The sequence below is a fragment of the Gorilla gorilla genome, chromosome 8 (genome assembly GCF_029281585.2).
Source record: "Gorilla gorilla gorilla isolate KB3781 chromosome 8, NHGRI_mGorGor1-v2.1_pri, whole genome shotgun sequence".
Taxonomy (NCBI): domain Eukaryota; kingdom Metazoa; phylum Chordata; class Mammalia; order Primates; family Hominidae; genus Gorilla; species Gorilla gorilla.
In genome coordinates, this window is record NC_073232.2 from 22,816,032 (window position 1) to 22,830,380 (window position 14,349).

Consider the following 14,349-nt stretch of genomic DNA (forward strand, 5'->3'; position numbering starts at 1 on the left):
ACAGCGAGTAGCGACTGAGGGAACAGGAGGAGGCAAGTGGGAGGGAGCGGTGAGGTCAAGGTTGACTCCCAAGTCTCTGGTTTTGGGGGCTGCATGGGTGATGGTGCCCATCACAAAGACAAGGAGGTGACAACGAAAGGGGAGCACATTTGGAGGCAGAAAGACGATGACATCATTAGATTCCAGCTGCATCTGTGAGGAAATGCCAATCAGTGGAGACGGCCTGGAGCTCGGGAGAGAGGTCAGGACTGGGGCAGAGGACGGAGAGTCTCCAGCAAAGAGACTGCAGTGGCAGCTGTGGATGGGGGTGAAATCACACCAGGGGAAGGTGCACGGAGAGAAGACAAGCAAGACACGACCTCGTGGACACCACGGCTCGAGGGACAGCAGAGCAGAGCAGGGAACCTGCCCCGAGCCAGGGACAGAGGGGACAAAGAGGAGGTGGCCCAGGACAGTGTAGTGCCACAGAGCCGGGGGAACTGAAAGGGAGCATGTTCGAATGAGCCCAGAGCCATAGAAGCCACATGGGAGCAGGGCAGAAGCATGCCTGTGGAGCTAGGGGCGAGAGACCTCCAGTGACCAGGGGGTACGATGGCACCAGAAGCTGGACGGCCACAGAATGAGCAATGAGAGGCCTGTGGGGAGGGGGTGACAGCAAGTGCAGACCCATCTCTCGGCGGTTGCTGTGAGCAGAGCAGAAGGGGTAGCAGAGGGCGCTGGCTGGAGGAGGCTGTGCATCACGGAGGGCGTTTTCTTCAGTTAGATTGGGACGTGGTCACGAAGGGGAGGAATCCATGGAGGAGACGATAGAGAAAAAGAGAGGAAAGGCTCGAGGGAGAAGCTCTGTGAGGTGACAGAAGGGGCTGGGATTGAGGTACACGTGGATCAGTGCGTGCTCGATGATGGGCTAAGGGTCTTCCTCTGAGACACTCATGCATTTGCGTGTGTGCAGTGAGTGGACTGAGAAGCCACAAAAACACAATTAAAGATACAATGAAGTTTGTGGATAAAGAAGTAGGACTAGGAGCTCCCTGGTGCTGGCTTTTATTTTCTCTGCAGAAACATAAGCAGCAACATCTTCTTAGAGCAAAAGCCTTGAGTATCTGGGACCTGAAGCAAGAGGTGAAACCACAGTGGGGAACAGAGACCCTGAGCAGGCACCCCTGGCAGAACCGGCTAGAGATACGATGATCTGTGTGGGGTTCATCACGATAACCATGAACCAACCTGAAGTTGCATGAACATTTTCCTGAACACACTCAGAAGCTCGGGGGTAGAAATAAAAGGTGTGTGTGTGTGCGTGTGTGTGTGGGGCAGGACCAGTCCAACCCTGCGGGTGGGTGTGTGTGAGAGAGAGAGAAAGGGAGAGAGAGAGAAAGTGTGAGCAGCAAAGGGAGGTGTGGTCCAGGGTCAGGAAGTAGTTGGAAGGGTGCACAATGGATTTGCACTGAATTGGCAAAAAAATAGGACAGGCAGGGCTGATAGGATCTCAGAAGCTGGAGGAAATGGACGTGAAATTGCCTGAGAACAGGGTTTATCAGTTTTGTTCACTGCTCTGTCCTTGGCTCCTAGAGCAGTGTTTATGCCAAGGGACATCTGTGAGCCCATAAATGAAGGCATGGATGATGATGCAGAAACAGCGCAGGAGGAGCAGGGAACAGGCTGCTGCATGCTACAGCTGGGATGATGGTGGATTTGGGCTTGTAAGTCTCGGGAGTGACACAGCTCAGGATGATGACCAGGTGCAAGTGGACCCTGAAGTTTTCTTTCTAGGAGACAGAAAAGCACAGTTCAAAGAACACCTTCCCGCGGGTGTCCACAGTGTCAGAAAATGCAGAAAATGGCAAGACCTTCTCAAGTGAGACCAACAGCAAATGTCTCAGGTCCTGAAAATTCTTGCTGTACCATTTGAGATGGCTCTTCCTCCTCCAGTGTGGCATTTCCAAGATATCCAGTGTATCCCTTCTGAGTGGCAGCCTGCCAAGACCTGTGACTGTGATTGTCCCTGTGCAGGGGCGCTCTGCCAGGGGAGCTCTGGGTCGGGTAGTGCTGGAACCAGGCTGGCAGGCCTGGCGGTGGCTCTGTCACTCATGGTGGTGTGCACCTGTCCTGAACACCATCTTTGCAGGCGGATGCTGGTTCCGCAAACATGGCCAAGTGTGGGTCACAAAGAGGGATGGGGTCGCCGCCTTTGACTTCGCTGCTCCTGGCCCTGCCTATACAGGGAACAGTGGAGACCTCTGGCCACAGGTCTTGGCAGGCTGCCACACTGAAGGGATACACAGGATCTCTTGGAAATGCCACATTGGAGGAGGATGTCACTTTTCCCCTGTGGAGACAGACGGCGTGCAGTAGGGGAGGACAGACACAAGGATTGGAGTCAGACCTGACCGAACAGATGAGACCTCATCTCGCCTTCGTAACTTCTTAGCCATGCTGGGGAAGAATTTATGGACCATCCTGGGCCCCCATCTCCTTCTTTTTAATTCAGAATAATCAGACCTGCTTCCAGGGTTGCTGCAAAGATTAACAATCAGCCTTAGCAATGGACGGGTGCTGAATAATGGATTGTTCCCGTCTCTCCAGTCTTTATCCTTTTTGGGTAATTATTAAGACCCTGAATCCACCTGGGATCATTCCTGGTGATTTGCTGGTTGAAAAACTGGATGGGCCAGGCCCCTCTTAGGCTGAATGATGGGTCAATGAAGGCAGGATCTGAGTCCTCCCTTCCACTGTCCCCAAAACCTCCTGCAGCCTGATACTTGCCTCAGGGCCTCTGCAGAGGAAATGCTTATAGAGGAGATGCTGTCTGGCTTAGTGGATGGAGAGGGGTTCCGAGTTCCAATTCATGTTATTTAATATATTTGGGTCTTATATTTTCCTAATCTGTTGAATGGAGGTGATGATTCTGCCTGGTGTTTTGCATATGTATTATATCAGAAGAATATATAAGTCCCAAATAATAGCCCAACCTGGGTTACTCAGCCATGCAGTGTTAGTACCTCCATTCTCTGACTTTCTAAAATGTACCTTCAGGTAGTTAGTTATCTTTTCCATGACCCTCTGTTTCTTTTTTTTTTTTTTTTTTTTTTTTTTTTGTGAGATGGGGTCTTGCTCTGTTGCCTAGGCTGGAGTGCAGTGGCACAATCTCTGCTCACTATGATCTCTGCCTCCCTGGTTCAAGTGATTCTCCTGCCTCAGCCTCCCAAGTAGCTGGGATTACAGGCATGCACCATCATTCCTAGCTAATTTTTGTATTTTTAGTAGAGATGGGGTTTCACCATGTTGGCCGGGCTGGTCTCAACCTCCTAACTTCAGGTGATCCACCCACCTTGCCCTCCCAAAGTACAGGTACGAACCACCATGCCCAGCCTACCATGGCCCTCTTCTATCAGGTGGCTCGATTCTGCTTTGCCAACGAAGGCTACCTAGACATGTGGTATGTAGATGTAATATATAGACATTTACACCAAAGGAGAAAGGATTTGAGGAATCTGCGAGTCAGACTGCGTCAAGATATGCAGGTGCCATGGCTGGAGTGGGGAGGCTGCTCAGAGCCCAACCGTGCTTCTGTTTAGAAACACACTGGAAAGGTACCCAGCTGGACAGAAGCTCTTTTACGGACTCAAGCCTATTCCAAGTTCTGGGTTTTTGATGAAGACGATTCTCTTACCACTCCTTTGGAGAAAACTGCCTGTGAGCATCCTTAGGCAGATGTCAGGTTATAAATAGAGGATTCTTCCCAGGATGAAAAGCAAGGTAAAGAGACGGAATTCACCTATATAGAGAATCTGCCTCCTCTCTTAGAGAAAACAAATGATTCGTGTTTTGTTACTGCACTTCTTGGCCAGCTAAGAAGTGGGAACTCAGGGTAGTGAGGGTGCTGGGATCCTCTGTGGCTGGGACCCTGGTGACGAGCCCCACCCCACCCTTGGAGGCTGCTTCAATAGGTCGACTGACTGGTGAGGGCCTGAGTTCAGGTAATAAGGAGGAGAGGGCAGTACAGAGGGAGATTTTGGAAGCAGCAGCAGAGAATTAATGCACATAAAAATTCTAGGTTGGGAGGCCGAGGCGGATGGATCACCTGAGGTCAGGAATTCCAGACCAGCCTGACCAACATGGTGAAACACGGTCTCTACTAAAAATACAAAAATTAGCTGGGTATGGTGGTGGGTGCCTATAATCCCAGCTGCTCAGGAGGCTGAGGCAGGAGAATCTCTTGAACTTGGGAGGTGGAGGTTGCAGTGAGCCGAGATCATGCCATTACACTCCAGCCTGGGTGCCAGAGCGGGAATCCATCTCAAAAAAGAAAAAAAAAATTAAAAAATTCCAGGAAGAAGACAGAAGACTTCAAGATGTGTAGCCTATGTGACTGAGTGGATGACGATGCCACAGACTTGATGGGACCATGGAAGGTCAAGGGAGGAGAGAGAAGATAATAAATTTGGCTTTGGACCTGCTGAGTTTGAAGTACTCAGGTGGGGCTCTGCCGGAAACAAGTGGAATGTGACACTTCCAGAAAGCTCTGCTTCCATAGGAGCTGGAGAAGGAGGAGCACATTTTGCCAGATGGCGTGTATAAAGACACAGTGGAGAATGGCTGTGCCTAAATGCGGATTTGGAAATTTTTCTCTCTAAGGAGTGTTCTTTGAGGTTCCTGCTTTGGCCGACCATCAATGGTGATGGTGGAAGTGTCTATTATGGCTACGGATCAGAAGTGGATGTTACATCTGGGTCTTCAGCCATCCCATTCCCCAATTCTCTCTATTGCTAGCACCTATTTCACCTCTGCAATGCTAGGTTACCTGCTTTTATGCATAGAAGACAGGCTTGCAGTGATTTGGAAAGATCTGTGTATCTTAGAGACTGACACTTCCACCACCAACGTCAAGGTGCCCCAAGCTCTCCTGCAAGGACGTCCACAAATAATTCAGACACTTGGAAAAAACACCTACTAGGCAGCCAAGCCCAGGATTTTCTCCTCTTGGCTAATGTTGGTGAACATCACCAGGGAGGTGGGGAGAGCCTGATATATGGTAAACGCACTCATCCACCTGCGATGACAGGTTAGTGACCTGCTTCCACGCAACTGGAGTCCTGCCTCATACCACCTGTCCCTCCCAGAGGAATTGTTACTATTTGCTTTATATGGTTGCTTTGCCATAAGTCTGAGAAACTGTATACACCATTAAAGAGAATATGGCATTGAAATCATCCCCATCAGTAATGGAAATAGCTAAGATGAGCTTGGATATGTTCACAGCTGTTAAACAAATCAAAAACGCATTAAGCGCAAGTTGAAATTTACTCTGCCAGCTGAGGAAAAGTCATACACTCGAGCCTTTTAAGTGGACCCTTTAACTCTTGTTTGAAGCCCTTCTAATGCCTCGTGTGGCTTAAGGATGGCTATGTCTGGAACTGCATTCCTGATCATGCTCTTTAGGAATGACAGAATTGCATATCATTTGTATCTCGCTCCTGAATTTCTGTTAGTATATTTCAAAGAACAGAGTGTATGCCATGGGTGTAAGTGTTAGTGTCCATGTAAAGACTGAGGCATCAGGACTTAATGCTTCTGTAATTGTGTTGCAATCAAGGTTCTGGACAGAAAGAACCTGGTGGCTCCATAGACTGGGTGTTTCGGAGCTGCTGGACTGGGGGCTCAGATTCTGACTTTGCCACCAATTCAGACTTTGCCCCTGAACCCCTGACCTGCCCAGCCTCTGGCTTCTCACAACCTTTTGCAAACAGAAGTGGTAAGTCCTGTTGTCTTCATAAGACTGCTGCAAATATTAACTATTTAAATCACTATAGCCCACAAATCGTTCCCTTTGCAAGCACAAAACAAAATTTCTTAGACTAGATTTCTGAATAGAAAAATGCCTATTGTTTCTGAAATGTTATTAAGCTGTATCCTCCCTTGGCAGGAAATGCAGATGGGCCTGTGGTTTGCTGCTGGGTTTCGACCACTCCTATTTGGGATAAACTACCCAGGTTTCACGAGATTCAAGTGGCATCCCCTCTAAAAGGAAAGAATACAGAGGCTTTTGTTATGTAGTTTCAAATCGCCCCCAAAAAAGAATCCCAGGGCCTGTGCTATAAGATACTTATTGTTTGAGATATGTGACCCTCCCCAAAAGTGCAGAAAAAAGTTTTTCTCGTCATTCCACACAAGCATCCTAGTGCAAATGCATAACACACACGTCCTTGCACACTCACAGGCACACCCTGCACCCTCGCACCCCACCTTTCCATCTATGAGGCATGCTGCTCTACTACAACCTTTATCCCTGGCAATGAACCAAGACAAACTTGAGCTCTCTTTCCTTGGAATCACTCTGCCCTCCCAGACTTCTCTGATCAAGAACACAAAGAAGCAAAAGTATAGACACCAGGTGTACATACCTGACACAAAAGTATAAAACCACGGGTCCTGACTTTTTAGGGAAGTCATGTTCCAATACTCTTCGATCTAGCTGAAGCCAGTTTAAGTGTCCCCTGAAGAAAATAGAGACAAATTGGTTAGGGGTTTGCATTTTGCAGAAGTTTTTCTGGGGTTGAAGGTATATATGAAGCAGAACATGCTGGATCGTAGATAAATTTGAACCTTCACCTTATTTTTAATTTTTTTTTAGTTTTTATTTTTTTGAGACAAAGTCTTGCTCTGTGACCCAGGTGGGAGTACAGTGGCATGATCTTGGCTCACTGCAAGCTCCGCCTCCTGGGTTTAAGCGATTCCCTGCCTCAGCCTCCTGAGTAGCTGGGACTACAAGCATGAGCCACCATGCCTGGCTAATTTTTGTATTTTTGGTAGAGACGGGGTTTCACCATGTTGGTCAGGCTGGTCTCAAACTCCTGACCTCGGGTGATCCGCCCACCTTGGCCTCCCAAAGTGCTGGGATTACAGGCGTGAGCCACTGTGCCCGGCCACCTTCACCTTATTACTAGCTTTTCAGTATTGAAGAACCCAATGGGATTAGGTAGGGGATACCGAGTCAGCAGTGGATACTGTGTGGTGTGAGGGGAAGAATAGGAACTGGAAAGTGAAGGGATTGAGACCTGCTGTTTCCCAGGGAAACACTGAAACGAAAATGTAATCAGAACTCTCCTTCTTGTCCTGAACCGCCTTTCCACCACACTCCCAGCTGCCTTTTTTCCTGAAGGACTGAAAGCACACTTGAGAACATGTTAGCAATCCTCACGACATCTTGCTGGAGTGAAAAGCAAATCACACACAGTGTCTGAAAACGTTAAACTTACCGCCAGGGGCAGTGGCTCATGCCTTTAATCCCAGCACTTTGGAAGGCTGAGGCAAGAGATCCTCAGAGGGGAACCACTTTCCAGGCAGAAAGACCAGCCCGTGCAAAGGCCCTGGGGTGAGGGAGGACCCCAGCATCTTAGTGTCCTGTGAGTGGAAAGCCATGAGGCTAGGGAGAGCCCTGGGGGCCATGTCTCAGAGGCTGGTCTTGGAAGAGTGGGGCAATGCCATGGAATAACCAAGCTGAAGAATCCTCTCTTTCCTTTCCCTCCTCTCTGTGTCCAGTGTCAGCCCATCATCCTGGAGAAGACAGTCCTATAATCACTTTCTGGAGTAAAGTCACATGGAACAGACCCAACTGACCCCACTGCATTTCCCCCGTAGCTAATGCTGTGTGGCATGTGTGCAAAAGACTGTGGATAATGAGAAACAAAATCTGTCTGCATCATTGTCTAAAAACGCTTGTTCCTCTCAGCACATGCTTAAACCTCCAACAAAGGAAAGAGAGAAAACACACAAGTGACTTCCAACCCCTTTTTGAGGCTTCACTCAAACTGCACCTTTCGCACAAGAAAAAAAAAAAAATCCCCCTCCACAAAGCCCATACCTGTGGCTATACGGAAGACTTTTGGATCTGCCTTAGAATAGTGACCACCTGAAGAACTTTGGCCTGTTTTTCCTCTTTCTAAGAATCTCCAGTTGGATAAAAAAATTCCATTAACTTTATCTTTTTATTACCTTGCTCTGAATATAGGAAAAGTAAAAAAAATTAATGAAAGGGTTGGGCGCAGTGGCTCACGCCTGTAATCCCAGCACTTTGGGAGGTGAAGGCGAGCGGATCACTTGAGGTCTGGAGTTTGGTATCAGCCTGGCCAACATGGTGAAACCCCATCTCTACTAAAAATACAAAAAATTAGCTGGACGTGGTGGCAGGTGCCTATAATCCCAGCTACTCGGGAGGCTGAGGTAAGAGAATCGCTTGAACCCGGGAGGTGGAGGTTGCAGTGAGCTGAGATCACGCCATTGCACTCTAGCCTAGGCGACAGAGAGAGACTCTGTCTCAAGAAAAAATAAATAAATAGGCCAGGCGTGGTGGCTCACGCCTGTAATCCCCGCACTTTGGGAGGCCAAGGCAGACAGATCACGAGGTCAGGAGATGGAGACCATCCTGGCTAACACGGTGAAACCCTGTCTCTACTAAAAAATACGAAAAATTAGCCGGGCATAGTGGCAGGCGTCTGTAGTCCCAGCTACTCAGGAGGCTGAAGCAGGAGAATGGCATGAACCTGGGAGGTGGAGCTTGCAGTGAGCCGAGATGGCACCACTGCACTCCAGCCTGGGTGCAGTCAATGGTCCAGGCTTGAGATATCCTCATACCACTCCACTGGCATATGAGTGACCACACACACTGCAAGAGATTAGACTTAAGTCCCTGGGGGTCACCATTCACATGTGATGAACTTCAAGGTGGGGACATGTCGCATGAAGGGACACAGACAGATGTCATTTGGATTCCAGTCTGTTGGGTTTATGCACTGCCAATTCTTCTTCATCCACAGAGGACAAACAGACAGATGGATTCCCCCTCTAGAAAACTTTATTCCCCACATTAAACTGTCTAAAAGAATGACTTTTTAAGCAATGAATCTGACTGGCAATTCCTTTGTTCCCGGCCATCTATTGGTTTAACATTTGTCAAGCAATTAAATAGACTAGAAAGGAAAGTAAGAAAATGGGCCAGATACAGTGGCTCACGCCTGTAATCCCAGCACTTTGGGAGGGCATGGCGGGTGGATCACGAGGTCAGGAGATCGAGACCATCCTGGCCAACATGCTGAAACCCCATCTCTACCAAAAATACAAAAATTAGCCAGGTGTGGTGGCACGTGCCTGTAGTCCCAGCTACTTGGGAGGCTGAGGCAGGAGAATCGCTTGAACCAGGGAGGCAGAGGTTACAGTGAGCCGAGATTGCACCACTGCACTTCAGCCTGACAACAGAGTGGGGCCCTGTCTCAACTGACAACAGAGTGGGGCCCTGTCTCAAAAAAAAAAAAAATGGTCAGGAAGCAAAGAGAACATGGAAGCTGGAATGACCCCTATATGATCCTACATGGAATAGTTGGCCGCCGAGGACAAATGACTTTCCTTCCTCCACTTCCCCTGCTTGAACTCGTCCACTCCAATCCCATGAGGGGATCACGATGCGTGGCCTTGCGTGGCTCCAGTGGCTAATGGAGAGGCAGACTTTCCCAAACCTGGAGTCCTCGGATTCTCTGAAGGAAGGAGGTCAGCTGCCTCCACTTTAAAGGCTCGTAAAAGTCTCTCAAAGAAGGCTGCTTATAAAGGCAGACTGAAGGGACATGTGACTTATCCAAGACCCTTATGAAAACTGCCCACTATTTGGGCAAAAACTGAAAGATGGATTAAAAAGCAAACTGGAAACCATAATTCTGGGGCCACCACTTTTGGCTGGAGCACTTGTTACAATGTCGTTTTCTGCTCATTTCGAAGTCACATTTCCTGTACTCTACAGGGTCAAGAATTGCACTGCTAAAGGCTTTTGCTTTCCTATTTAACCTTTCACAGTCCTGACATCAAGTGCCTCCCTCAAACCTTTTATGTTTCTTTTGCATTAGGATGGAATGGGACGCAAAGTCGTAAAGAAGCATTTCCTTAATACAGTTTAACTAAGAGATGCCTGATAGCTTGGTTTTCATGATTCTCATTGATTTTTCATTTGAGAACGCACTTCATTGCCTTTGCCAATAATAATGCAAAAAAAAAAAAAAAAAAAGCATCCCAGCAGCCACTCAGAGTATTTTTGTTATTATGTGACTGATAACTATCTTTAAAGCTGAGCAAGATAACGCTTATTTGGTTTATGGTTGCAGTAGGTCAAACTGTCAGGTCAGTAATAAATATGCAATTGCTTCCGGGCAATAGAAATTGGACGCATTCATTTAAGAGATTGCCTTTAGCTTCTACATATAAAACAAATAGATTTTTGGTTCAAGTGTTGGCACCTTCAATAGAGATGGCCTCAGGGAGAGCTTTGTTTATAGTTACTGGAGGGTGGAGGTGTGTGATAAGTCTATCTGAATCCGTCACTTTCCAGACCCAGGGGGAGAATGACACTGCCCAGCTTCTAGATGTTTTTATTGTAGACAGGCAATTTCATATGGAATGAGTTTCTACAGAAATCCAAAGCAAGAGATGAAGTTCTTATATGTTTATCTATTTAGAGACAGGGTCTCACTCTGTTGCCCAGGCTGGAGTGCAGTGGTGCAATCATAGCTCACTGCAGCCTTGAACTGCTGGGCTCAAGCGATCCTTCTGCCTCAGCCTCTGGAATAGCTGCAACTACTGGCACATACCATTGCACCTGGGTAATTAAAAAAAAAGTTTTGTTTTTTTTTTTTTGTAGAGACAGGGTCTCGCTTTGTTGTCCGGGCTGGTCTCAAACTCCTGGCTTCAAGCAATCCTCCTACTTCAGCCTTCCAAAGTGCTGGGATTACAGGTGTTAGTCACCACACGTGGCCAAGTGTATGAAATGCTTATAGATGTTGCTGGATGGAGGTGAGGAGAGGAGCTCTTCAAATGGAAGAATGTTGATATATTTAGTATCCTTGTCTTATAGTATGTGTGTTCATCAAGGACAGACCAGGCACTTTGGGAGGTCAAGGTGTGCTGATTACCTGAAGCCAGGAGTTCGAGACCAGCCTGGCTAACATGGTGAAACCCCATCTCTAGTAAAAATACAAAAAATTAGCTGGGTGTGGTGGCGGATGCCTGTAATCCCAGCTACTTAGGAGGCTAAGGCATGAGAATCACTTGAACCTGGGAGACAGAGTTTGCAGTGAGCCGAGATGGCACCACTGCACCCCAGCCTGGGTGACAGAACAAGACTCCATCTCAAAAAAAAAAAAAAAAAAAAGGGACAGACCAGTGATACTGATTTCATTATAAACCTTTAATAATACAGGAAGGTTAAAGTAGGGTATATACTGGGGAGACCAGATTACTAAATCATGGGCTCTCCAGCCCAGGATAAATTGTTGTCTCCACTATGTTTTATTAAGCCTATTCCAAATTTTCTTTTTAAAAATGTTTTATTTTTTAGAGACAGAGTCTCTTCCTGTTGCCCAGGCTGGAGTGCGATGGTGCAGTCATAGCTCGCTGCAGCCTTGAACCCCTGGGCTCAAGTGATCTTCCCATCTCAGCCTCCTGAATAGCTGGGACTACAGGTGCACACCACCACTCCTGGCTAATTAAACAAATTTTTTTTTGTAAAGTAGGGGTTTTGCCGTGATGCCCAGGTTGGCCTCAAACTTCTGGCCTCAAGCAATCTTCCCACCTCAGCCTCCCAAAGCACTGGGATGGCAGGCATGAGCCACCATACCCAGCCCCCAATTTTCTTTTCTAGCAGCTTCTACACCACGTTTTGTGAATCACTTCCTAATCTACAAACACAAGCTCAACAAGGAGTCAAGGGCCAGTGCTTTCTGGATCTCCAGTGGTTAACAGCAGATGCTAAATAAATATTTGTTAAGAGAATGAATACAGCAGCTTCACAATATGCCCCACAGATCCATATTCTTGTAGGTTCAGGGACTGCTGTGTAGACACAGCTCCCATCCTAAGCAAACAGTCTCCATATTAAGAATTCACTCTGCTCACCTGTGCCAGGTTCCCAGCTCCCTCCGGTCATTTGCATTGGGAAGGAAAGGAGGGAGAAAGCCGCATCCCTAAGCTTTCCTTGGAGGGCACCGTTCTTTTTGTTTATCTTAGCTGCACACAGAAAGAGCTATGCTCAAGCACTTCTCTGGTCACTAAATATAAGGTACTGTTATATGTTTGCCGTTGTTTCCGACAACACAGCATGGGTCGTCTGAGAGGTGGTAATGAACACCGAATGCCGCATTCCCAGAAGCAGTTATTACAAGCCAGGCACGGAGGCTGCAGCCACTGAATCTCCTCTCTCACCGTCCAGCAGATAATACGTGGAAATCCCAAACCTATTTCCAAATAAATTGCTTTCCCAGAGCTGTGTCCTGTGGTTGTTTCTTCTGCAACTGGAAAATTGCTTTTCTATTTTGTTTATTTTTAAATTGTAGATAAGCTTGTGGTCAGGAATGCTGAATGAGTGAACCCTTTTCAGAGGCCCCAGCCGATGCCAGTCACAGTTGAAACAAACGCAAGGACCTGAGGACAGCACAAACCCGAGCTCGCTCCCGTGCACCAGCGTTCCTGGCAGTGGTTCTAAAGATGCATCTTCAGTGAGTCAGGACTTTTTCTTTCTTTCTTTCTTTCTTTTTTTTGTTGAGACGGAGTCTCGCTCTGTCGCCAGGCTGGAGTTCAGTGGCATGATCTTGGCTCACTGCAATCTCCCGCCTCCCGGGTTCAAGCAATTCTCCTGCCTCAGCCTCCCAACTAGCTGGGATTACAGGTGCCTGCCACCACACCCAGCTAATTCTTTTTTTTAATTTTTTTTTTATTTTTAGTAGAGATGGGGTTTCACCATGTTGGCCAGGATGGTCTTGATCTCTTGACCTTGTGATCTGCCTACCTCGGCCTCCCAAAGTGTTAGGATTACAGGTGTGAGCCACCGTGCCCAGCCAGGCCATTTTAACCTTAATAGTTTGGGTAAATCAGCCTCCCCAGACAGCACCAATGAGGCAATTGAATTAATTAGGATACAGTCTGCCGAAAGAAAAGATCCTTAATTGTTTACCATCTAGGTTCTTAAACTAACATCCTGGCCGCAGGGTGTCTGTGAGTGCTGTAAAATGTAAGCAAAAATTTATTTTGTATGTAAACTTTTATGAAGGAAAGGGAATATAACTTCAAATTTCAAAGGGGGTGTGATGAAATCAGAGGTTAAAAGCTACTCGTTTTCTTTTCTTTCTTTTTTTTTTTCTTTAAGAGATGGGGTCTTGCTCTATTACCCAGGCAGGAGAGCAGTGGCGCAATCATAGCTTGCTGCAGCCTCAAATAATTGGGCTCAAGCAAGTCTCCCGCCTCAGCCTCCCAACATGTTGGGATTACAGCTGTGAGTCTCAAGCCCAGCCCATATTATTAATTGGTATGTGAAAATAAATTCTAACTATACCTGTCTTTTAAATTTGGAGTAATGGCTAACCAAGTTTCTTCTCTTTCTTTCTCAAATTTCTAAACACTTTTTAAAGGCTTTTTTTTTTTCTTAAAAAAAAAACCCAAAAAAATCAACCACAAAAGATACTTATTTACAGCATTCAACAAGCAATTCTTAAAATTTATGACAGGAGATTCAAATTAAAATTTAAACAGATTATGACAATCATTACTTCAACTTGGGTGTGTTTGACTGTTTCTGCTGAATAGCTTAAAAGTTGGTTAGTTATAGGCTATAGCTTCTGATAACGGGATCTTCCATTCCCACCCCACCCCCTGGCTCACAAGCTACTTCTTGATTTTAATTAGTTTTGTTGTTGAGACGAGGTCTCACTCTGTCACCAGGGCTGGAGTGCAGTGGTGCAATAATACCTCACTGCAGTCTTGAACTCCTGGGCTCAAGTGATCCTCCTCCCTCAGCCTCCTGAGTAGTTGGGACTACAAGTGTGCACCACCATGCCTGGCTAATTTTTAATTTTTTTTTTTTGAGACAGATTCTCACTCTGTCACCCAGGCTGGAGTGCGTGGCGTGATCTTGGCTCACCGCAACCTCCACCTCCTGGGTTCAAGCAATGCTCGTGTGTCAGCCTCCTAAGTAGCTGGAATTACAAGCATGTACCACCACACCCACTTAATTTCTGTATTTTTAGTGGAGACGGGGTTTTGCCATGTTGCCAGGGTGATCTCCAACTCCTGACCTCAAGTTATCTGCCCACCTCAGCCTCCCAAAGTGTTGGGATTACAGGTGTGAGCCACAGTTTTGTTTTGTTTTGTTTTGTGGTAGAGATGGGGGTCTTGCTATTGCCCAGGCTGGTCTTGAACTCCTCCTGGCTTCAAGGGATCCTCCCACTTTGGACTCCCAAATTGCTGAAATTATAGGCATGAGCCACTGCACTCAGCTCACAATTTAAAAAAAAATGAAATTTGAGTCTTAAAACAGCG

The 14,349-nt window shown here is 47.0% G+C and overlaps 1 protein-coding gene across 15 annotated transcripts in view; it reads right to left on the reverse strand.

Annotated features, from left to right (window-relative positions):
* The window catches only part of FRMD4A (FERM domain containing 4A), a 685,957-nt gene that overhangs the window by 146,880 nt on the left and 524,728 nt on the right, over positions 1-14,349 (reverse strand). For all 15 annotated transcript variants that reach the window (XM_055352375.2, XM_063709890.1, XM_055352372.2 and 12 more), the window contains one exon: positions 6,405-6,497. In XM_055352375.2, the coding sequence (XP_055208350.1) occupies positions 6,405-6,497 (93 nt within the window). The remainder of the gene's footprint in view (positions 1-6,404; positions 6,498-14,349) is intronic.